Source organism: Brassica oleracea, chromosome C8, assembly GCF_000695525.1.
Source record: "Brassica oleracea var. oleracea cultivar TO1000 chromosome C8, BOL, whole genome shotgun sequence".
NCBI classification, from domain to species: Eukaryota; Viridiplantae; Streptophyta; class Magnoliopsida; order Brassicales; family Brassicaceae; genus Brassica; species Brassica oleracea.
Genome location: NC_027755.1, coordinates 29625604 through 29635821, shown reverse-complemented (window position 1 = coordinate 29635821; position 10218 = coordinate 29625604). Strand labels below are relative to the sequence as shown.

The 10218-nt window shown below is 31.4% G+C and overlaps 1 protein-coding gene across 1 annotated transcript; it reads left to right on the top strand.

Annotated features, from left to right (window-relative positions):
• Positions 1-625: 625 nt before the first annotated feature.
• Positions 626-2454, top strand: LOC106309515 (chalcone--flavonone isomerase). Its single transcript, XM_013746560.1, has 4 exons — positions 626-823; positions 894-1052; positions 1170-1393; positions 2085-2454. Exons 1-4 carry the CDS (start codon positions 700-702, stop codon positions 2331-2333), a joined length of 756 nt encoding a protein of 251 aa, XP_013602014.1. The 5' UTR covers positions 626-699; the 3' UTR covers positions 2334-2454.
• The last annotated feature ends 7764 nt before the right edge of the window (positions 2455-10218 follow it).

The following is a 10218-nucleotide window of genomic DNA, read 5'->3' as shown; positions in this document are numbered from 1 at the left end:
CTGTTTGATATGGTGAATAATGATCAAAGTATGTATTACAATTTGTTTGTATAAAAACTGGAATGGTGTGTATTACGATTTGGGTACATTTAAAATGTATATTTGTCTAATGTAATTATTAAAACTGGAAAGGTAGGTATTGCTGGTGCAGAGTGTGATAACCAAATTTAAATAAATTTTTATGTTGGTTTTGTCTAAGTTGGGTATGAAGGATAACCGATTAGATGTGTATTTCTATGTTGGTTTAAATTAAGTTGTAAGTTAAACTGATATATTCAAAGAACCAAACACATTTACATGTCCAAACACTTGCTATTCTAAAGGTAGTCCAAATTTAAATGACAACTTGTAAATGGTAGATATTAAATAGGACTCTGTTTTAATAGATTAGATGATTATTATTTCGCTCAAATTGGTTACCATTAAACAATTACTGTAAACCGGGCCCTTGTCAAATAAGCTCTAAAGTTTCGGCAACTACCATAATTACTGAATCTTCCATTCAAAAATTTAAGGGACAGAAGCGCGTAACGCCACGTGCTTACACAACCAACGCTCGTAATCGTAACCTAACTTTTGCTACCTACCTCCTCTGCTTATAAACCCACCAAAAAAAAAAAATACTTTTTACATTATTTATCATCATTCATCAAACCTCATCATTATCAAAATATTCAAACCTAACCCCAAACTCAAACCATGTCTTCTTCCAACTGTCCGTCACCGTTACCCACCGTCACGAAACTTCAAGTTGATTCCGTTACTTTTCCATCGTCCGTCATCTCCCCGGCTTCCTCCAACCCTCTCTTCCTCGGTGGCGCAGGTTCGAAAACGCTTTAAAACACTTTCCTCCTTCGTTTTTGATTTTTATTTGTTATTGCTAACGTACGCAGGTGTGCGAGGTTTGGATATCCAAGGAAAATTCGTGATCTTCACCGTCATCGGAGTTTACCTAGATCCTGTCTCCGTCCCGTCACTCTCCGTTAAGTGGAAAGGTAAAACGACAGAGGAGTTAACGGAATCCGTCCCTTTCTTCCGTGAAATCGTCACAGGTGCTTTTCCTCACACCACTTACTTTACTGACACGTCATTCCAAAGTGTTTTAAGTCAAAAGGTTTCCTACTTTGTCATTAATTAAATAATCTCTTTTCTTTTTAACTCTTAATTAGGCTCGTTTGAGAAATTCATCAAAGTGACGATGAAGCTGCCGTTAACGGGACAACAATATTCAGAGAAAGTAACGGAGAACTGTGTGGCGATATGGAAATCGTTAGGGATTTACACAGACTCTGAGGCTAAAGCTGTGGAGAGATTTTTGGAAGTCTTCAAAGACGAAAAGTTCCCTCCTGGTGCATCCATCCTCTTCGCTCTCGCCTCTAAAGGCTCTCTTACGGTACTTGATGCCTTCATAACTTTTTATAGCGTTGACTTGCGTTTGCGTTTTACGTTTACATGTTATAATATGAAGCTTATGTTTCCAAATAGAACCATAGGTTTTGATCATAAATGCAAATGTCAATGGAAAATGAAATGTTCGATGCCCTGCTTTATAAAGGATAGTATTAAGTTACCTAGATTTTCAATCAAAAACCAATGGATTAGATAGTTCTCTTCCAACTTTAGATTTGGTACTTTGTTACTAATATGTGTATTGGAAAAAGGCTATTTGAGTCTCAATTTCGGAATATTTGGACAAGGATGGATGGTCTATGACTCTATGGCTATATCAGTTGTTGAGTTGGATAGCATGGATATATAGATGGTCTGATACCATATAAATTTTGATGTGTTTCCAACATAAGATCAATAGGTGATAAGTGAATTATCTCGTCAATTTTATATAATCTCTTTCAATTTTGATGTGAGATTTTGTTTCTAACAGATAAGGTTTTCAGAATGTGAAAATTATTAAGAAGTTTGTTTGTTTACATATAAATGCTAATGTAGAAAGCGTTTGAAACATGTAAGTAAGAATGTTTTTTCTTTAATGTGTTTAGATGTAAACGCAATCGTAGTGCATACGTGATATGATTGCTTTGAAAAGTTGAATGACATGTCTTTGGTGTGATCTGAAATGTTTGCAGGTTGCGTTTTCGAAAGATGATAGCATTCCTGAAACGGGAAAAGCGGTGATCGAAAATAAGTTGTTGGCAGAGGCAGTTCTTGAATCGATCATTGGAAAGAACGGTGTGTCTCCTGGGGCTAGGTTGAGTGTTGCCGAGAGATTAGCTCAGCTGATGAATAGTGACAAGGTCGAAGAAGATGCAACAAAGACTGATCAAGAGGAAGCTAACAATCTCCCCCTAGGAGATAAACTGGCCAAAGAGAACTGATGGAATGGGAGTTTTTTCTTGGTTTTTTAGTGCTTCATGTTTCTATATCTAATAACGTTGTGTTTAGTTCCCATCGTATGTTTTAAATCTGTTTCTATTCGTAAGACTTATTAAATAATCACATGGAGTTGGTTCAAAAATAGTAAAATACCAAACGAATCAAAATGTATTACCAGCTGATCTTTGCTTCTAGAGAATATAGATGATGCCGAGCAAAACCGGTTTTATGAGCCGTTTTTGGGTCCAAGCTGAAATTGAACCAAAATCCGGATTACATGTGAAAGACTAAAACCTAAACAAATACTGGACCCCGATCCAAATATGTTTTAACTGGATCGACATGCATCTATTCGGCCAATTATATATTTGAGACACAGAAACCGAGACCTTATCAAAAAGCCCTGTCCAACTATTATTACATCTAAAAACTTTTATTGGAATTATATTGGATGATGCAATATTGCAATAGTAAGGTAAAAGTTAGTTTTCACTTATTTTTATCAAGTTTCTTGTAAAATATTTATCAAACATATAAAAGTTTTATTCGTTAAAATTTTCTTTTAAAATTATTGACTAAATAGTATAAATTTTAAAAATCTATTTTTTAACCTTTTTATTTGTAGACAGTGCACAGGTACTTACGACGGAGGGATCAGCTGACAACTATGATTTTATATACTTTTAGTTTATGTGTTAAGTTTGTAAGTATAAAAAATAAAAATTGGCTAATTTAGATGCAATTGACCCCATGTTTAATGTTGATTCCAGTGAACAAAACTTCTAACTCTGCCACTATTTATATTGTAAATCAAGAAGGTGGTAAGATCCTTGCAGAGTTCCCCAATAGCATAGAGCTTTGGGAGCTCGGACCCGGTCAAGACCCTGTCAGACCTCTCTTCCTCGGATCCAACCCTAATGTTTGAAGTTGTAGCTTTTTCACCTAAAAGATTAGCTCCTTTATGGAGAGATCCTGATTTGTAGGTAACAAGTCAAATTTGAAAACTGTAATTTATAAAATATAATTTAAAATAATTAAATAGAAATTTTAATCTAAACACAATATACTGATCAGAATTAAGTGAGTTACCAATTTTAAATATAAACTAGAGTTTGATCTGCACGCCATGCGGGTTTATACATTTTAAAAATGTATAACCTAATTTGATATAATATAATTATTACATAGGTTTTTTATTTGACATTATTAATATAAAATTTTTTTATAAATTTTATTTTGTTATTAATTCTTATTACATACTAATATAATTTCAAATTTGGTAAAATAAATTCATAATCTGAAATAATCAAATAGATAATCCCTTTAAAACAATATTTTTAATTTCTATATTTTGCATATAAAGAAATATTTTTAAAATTTATTTAGTTATACTATAAAACATATATTTATTCAGGATCATTTATATTTCTTTTTTGTTTCTAAAATACACTTTAGCATCTACCATTTAAACATATATAGCAGGATTTTATAAGTAATATATTGTTATGTTTAAATAATTTAGAATTATTATTTTAGGAAAATTTATACATATTTTAAGAATTTTACCCATTTTAATTGTGAATGATATTTTAATTAAATATTGTTAATAAATAAAATAAGTTAATTTATCAATTTAATATAATTTTTATATTTAATTCATATATTACTTTTATTTTATTATAATATAAACTATAATTAAAAAGTTTACGGAAATAGCATACAAATATTTTTTATAATAAAATCTTAATTAACATTAATTTGAATCATATTGTACTACCAATTATGAAATTAATGCATTATTTAAAAAACTTATTTAAAACTTTTAGTAATATTTTGTTAGATTTTTTGTCAACAAATTTTTTATAGTTAAAGTAAACTTGAGACAATTTTATAGGTGAAGTTGTTTAATTTGTGGATTATATAAGATGTGATATCTTCTGATGCCAAAATATTAGTTAAAAATAAATGAAATAAAATTTTCTAGAGAATGTCCATTTAAAAAAAAAACACACAAAAAGAAGTCGTGATAAAATAGAATTATAACTTTAGATGCGTATCACGTATAAATATTTTTTTTACGAGGGTCACGAGTTTATCATGTTCAGGCACTTAATGTAAACTGGTTGATAAAGTAAATTGGAAATGGTACACTAGATTTAAATTAAATGCTAACGACAAATTGCATTCTCTTCCAACCAAACGTTATCAATACAATCATAGTATGTAGTACCCACATGCAGACTCGAGTAAATATTTTAGATGCTTTAACCAAAAATTTTAAAACATATATTTATGTTTTTATTTAATATTATATATATAATTATAATATCAATTAGATTTAATTTTTTATATAAACTAACTGAAATACTCCATGAAGGTAATTATATACCAATATTAGTCAATATTAAAAAAATGTTGAAGATAACTTCATGAAGGTAATTATATACCAATATTAGTCAATATTATCATAAAAATTGATTATCATAAAAATTGACTATAATCAATAATAACTCTACTAAAATTATTTGTTAATATTAATTTCACATTTTAAAATAATTATTATTAACAATTAATCAATATATCTATTAATAAAAGTTTCATTAGTAATATAAAATCCTTACAAATATTTTTTTTTGAAAAAAAAAAGTTAAACCCGGGTCTATTAAAGACACAGACCTAACCCCCGGGTGAAGGTACAGTCCATGGATATACCCTCTCCTGGGCATTCAAATGAACCGAAAGCAATAGTTCATATCCGTGTGGCCAGCGGAGTTCGAACCAGGAAAATGATTACAAATATTACTATTACAATAACTGGAAGATCTATTTACATATAAATGCTAATAAAAAATGCAATATGAAAATATTAAATAAAACTATACACCTGATTCACCATTTTCCTCTTATCAATAGTTTAGATTGTTTATCCTCCAAACCGGTCCTATCCACATGATTCATCATTAGTTCACTGCACTGTTCTAAAACGCGGCCACCTAGCCACGTAATAGTCTGTGTTTACGTAGATGATGACTGTGGCGAATAACACTAATTCGGATGCATTATACGGTTGTCCGATTTTTTGCCGAGTTGAACGTGGAATAAAATTATACGGCCGTATAATATATAAAACGTGAAGCGCTTTTTTTGACAAGTAACCAACACCGGCCCAATTTTTTCTGTCCATCTACTGTAACGTTATTAAAATAAACATATTGGCAGCTACAAACGTGAGGCCAAAGCTTTTTATATAATTTGATTTGATATTTAGTTAGATACTAAAGCTTAGTTTCTTTAGGTGGTTAGTGAAGAAACTTGGCATTTTATAAAGTTGATAGTTAGTAAGTTACCAAAACTTGGCATTTTATAAAATTTTACCTATATAAAATTAATTAATAATTTATCAAAAGTTACTCTCCGTGTGTACTCCGAGTTTATCCCAATTTTTTAACAATTCGCTAGGTCCAGAATCACCGCACGGATAACACGTACGCGATTCCGAACAGAGATTCACTGTATTGATGGCCAATAGCTCCAATAGAACGTTAAATAATAATACAAGTTTAAAAATATTTAACCTGAGAAACTTAAACGTAGATTTTAGTACTCCCTCTGTTTTTTTATGTAGGTAGTTTTAGGTGAATGCACAAATATTAAGAAAGTTATTAATTTTTCCAAAAGTAGCATTTGATATATAAATTAGGTGTAGTTAAACCAATCATAAATAATTACATATTATTTGATTGGTCACACTATACCCAATAAAAATAAAAGTTACTTAAAATTATGAAAACTACTTATATTTTGAAACAAACGAATTTTACTTAAACTACTTACAATAAAAAACCGAGGGAGTAAGTTTTTATTCTCTGTCACAAATTTATGATTGACAGAAATATGACTAATCCTTTCGATCGTTTAGACAGATCAAATACTTTTCTAGCATCTAATAGTTAAAATGCTTAGTTCCTATAGGAACATTAACTCTACATTCAAGATGACTTTGCGAGAGAGAGATTATCCTAAGAAATTTTTATCCTCAGAGACACATTTTGTCTTATTAATTTCACTCAAAGACACATTGTGATACAGCACACTTTCTCGCACTTTTTCTATGCTATGGTTACTAATATAACCCTCACCCAACTAAACCAATCTAGTTAATCAAAACAAAACCAATTCATTATCTTTTACTTTTCACCAACCATCTGTTTACCTTTTCCCTAAAATAAAGTAACCTCTCAGGAACAAAACCCCAATCTCTTTCTCTCTGTTTCCACTTTCTCGATCCAAATTTGGATTGCCTAACCTTCTCTAATCAAGAATCCGATTCATCGGTTGCAACATGTGTTCGATTCCGCCGCTTTGCTTCGGTTTCAATCTCCAGCAGGGAAGGTTAGTTTTTGATTTCACAAACAATTACATAAGTCCAATTTTTCTTATCTGCCTAAAACAAAAATCGCAGTCTTTTTTTTTATGATTTTGCAGAGAACGGAAAAGACCTCCGCCTTCCCGAGAGCGGGAAGCTTTTCGCAACAGATAGGAGACTGGTAGAAGATGAGTTTCGATGTGTATGAAGATGGATGGACAAGAGTTTTGTGGACAGGAGATCAATGGATATGATAGTCGTAGACATGAGATACGTGGACAACAGCTCTGTGGATAGCAAACAACAACATGAGTTAAGGGGAGTTGCATGGATTGGAGACTGGTAGAAGATGAGTTTCGATGTGTATGAAGATGGATGGACAAGAGTTTTGTGGACAGGAGATCGGTGGATATGATAGTCGTGGACATGAGATACGTGGATAACAACTCTGTGGATAGCAAACAACAACATGAGTTTCGGTGTGTAGAAGATGGATGGACATGAGTTTCTTGGACAAGAGATTCGGTGGATAGGATAGTGGTGGACATGAGATACGTGGATAACAACTCTGTGGATAGCAAACAACAACATGAGTTTCGGTGTGTAGAAGATGGATGGACATGAGTTTCTTGGACAAGAGATTCGGTGGATAGGATAGTGGTGGACATGAGATACGTGGACAACAGATCTGTGGATATCATGAGTGATATTTTGCCGTGACAATAAGAAATTAGCACATGAGATTATATTATGATGATAGTTCTCGGTTAGTTTGCATATGAAAATTAAAAATCAAAACTACAATAAGAAGTATTTAAAATTAAAAATCAAACTTTGTATATCGGAGGATGAGAGTTTCTCAGCCATTAAAGATGAAAGTTTCTCAACCATTAGATCTTCTCAACCATTAGAGTTTCTCAACCATTAGACCACACCTCCCATCCACTCATCACCTAACCACAATACTCCCGTCCAACCAGCGTTTGATCATATATCTGCTAACCAAACTTTGTCTGACCATATCTCTTCTGAGCACGACTCACCTACTTTCTCAACTTTCAAAACCCATTAATTACACCTTAAAGACATGCTTCTTTGTAACCGTTGGATCTCATGTCTTTATATTGATCCAACGCCCACAAACCATTCACATAAACCCATATACCTACTTTCTGGTTTATAACTTTATTATTAAATTCAACGACACGCCAACTAAATTTCATTACGGTTGTCTCTTTAAAAACATTATTTTCCTGAGCCAAAAGCAAGGTTATTTTCGTCATGAATAAAACAGCTGTCACAGTAAAGTGTGTCAAAACAACATTGTGTCTTCTAGTGCAAAGATAACTCAGAAAGTGTCTTTTTATGCAAGTCTCTCTTATCCTAAACTTAATTATTCAGTACAGAGCAAACATTATAAAAGATATTCATATTAATTATCGAAGGAAAACCAAACTACTGGAACTACTCCTCTCCAGAACCAAAAAAACCTTTTACTTTCAGCACGTGTATATAGTACTGTATTGTCCCGCTGGTATCCCCACCTTTACAAATACCAACTGTCACCTCAAGCCGTTTGACGTCATCCTCACATCATTCAATGTGCAGATACATGCGTTCGAGAAGGTATTTTCGTAAAACCATCATTTATAAGTTTTTAATTTTAGTTAGTTATTCTTTTTTTTTATCAGGAAGTTCGGGTGGAAACCCTAATCCCCAGATCCGAAACCGCATCATCTAATATTAGTTTCGTCCTATCTGGAGACCTTTAACACAATGGTCGGAATCCTTTCCAGTTGAGCTAATGACTTCTGGTCCCATCATGTAATTTTAGTTAGTTATTGACCTCTGGTCCATCATGTAATTTTAGTTAGTTATTCACTAGTGCAAAATGTTTATGTTTAAAAAAATTCATACATATTAAAAAACATATTTAATTCTGATAAATTATTTTGTTTGTTTATCTATTTTCATAATTTTAAATCAATAGGAAATTAATAAACATCAAGTTTTCAAAATTTCTAATTTATTATTATTATCTAATAAAAATTTGCATAAGAAAAGCAAATATATATATATATATATATTTTGTAAACAACTTTTTTCAAAATATGTCTTATGAAATATAATAAATATAAAGTTTACTTGAACCGGTTAGACTAATTGAATATTGACCAAGTCTGTCTCTTCATTAAAATGCATGAACCATTTTATTTAACTCCCAAATTGTCTAAAAATTAGTGTTTGATCCCGTACCACGTACGGGTAAATAATTCCTTAATTTACATATGTATTAAGATTACATTTCATGGGTGCTAAGATTTGCTGAAGAGTGTTAATTTTTATTTGCAATGCCATAGTTTGTATGGAATAGTATATCTAGAAAATTACAACGAAAGTAAGCTAAAATACCTCTATTATTACCTTAATCTTGTCCATATAGCAGGACTGATATGGCGTTTCTTAATGTCACGTTGAGCTAGTCTTTTTCTCTTTGCCCTATATCCATAATAAACCAAAAACTCAGTAACATTAAAACTTCTCATCTTAACTGGAAGAAAAATGCAAAAATATTTACCCTAGTATTTCCATGATCAATCTATTTGTGCAGATTCGTTGTCTTTTCTTCAAAAAATCTACGAACCTGTCAACCACCAGTAGTAATCTGAAAAGGAAAATTAAATAAACAAAAAGAAAATCAAATCAAATAAATTGACAAATATAAAAGAGGCTATTGGTTCAATTGAAGAAACCCAATTCTGTATATCTCCTCTCTTCCTTGAAAGTCTGAAATTCACATCACGGTCTTTCTTTGTTTTGCTTAAATCACACAAAAAGATAAGAGAGTATTACTTTGAGAAGGAGAAAATGAATTATTTTTTTATTTTTTTTTAGCAACAATTTGGAAAATAATAGTCAGAAATCTATACCCATCTCTGTCACTGCACTCAAAACCCAAAAATATGTTGAGGAGATGACGATGGGAAGAGCAAATAGAAAAGATGATTAATTAACTGAAAGTTATATAGGAAATAAAACAGTTTGAACTGTACCTTCAATCAAGGATCGTGGAGTTTTTTGTTGTTGAAGATAGTTTTTTTACAGTTATTTATTTTGTAATTGACTTAGATTCTTTTATCCAATTCGATGGATAATTGATTTTTTTTTTTGAAAAAACATGCCACGTGTCTTAATTTTATTGACTGGGTGACTTGTGCTTTAGTATATAAAATATTAAGGAAATTGGATAATGAGACGCTTGGAACATGGGATTGTCCCCTTAAAACTTAATCTAACATTTTTATCTCATTAGTGTTATGAAAGACAGCCAGCCGTAATGTTTGAATATATAAAAAGATGTGGGGCCCGCTGTACTATTTGCACAGTGAATTCTTCTTCTATATAAACGATCGTTTCGATTGTTTATAAACCACACCTCAACCTTCTCTTCTCTATTTAATAAACTCTTTCTATCAGTGTTATTAATTCTACGGGTATAAATTTTCCCTTTATTTAAATTC

Excerpts from the sequence above, each read along its gene's own strand:
- LOC106309515 (XM_013746560.1), top strand. The coding sequence starts at position 700 with ATGTCTTCTTCCAACTGTCCGTCACCGTTACCCACCGTCACGAAACTT. Across the intron at positions 824-893 it reads TCTCTTCCTCGGTGGCGCAG|GTGTGCGAGGTTTGGATATC; the intron begins GTTCGAAAACGC and ends TAACGTACGCAG. Across the intron at positions 1,394-2,084 it reads CCTCTAAAGGCTCTCTTACG|GTTGCGTTTTCGAAAGATGA; the intron begins GTACTTGATGCC and ends AAATGTTTGCAG.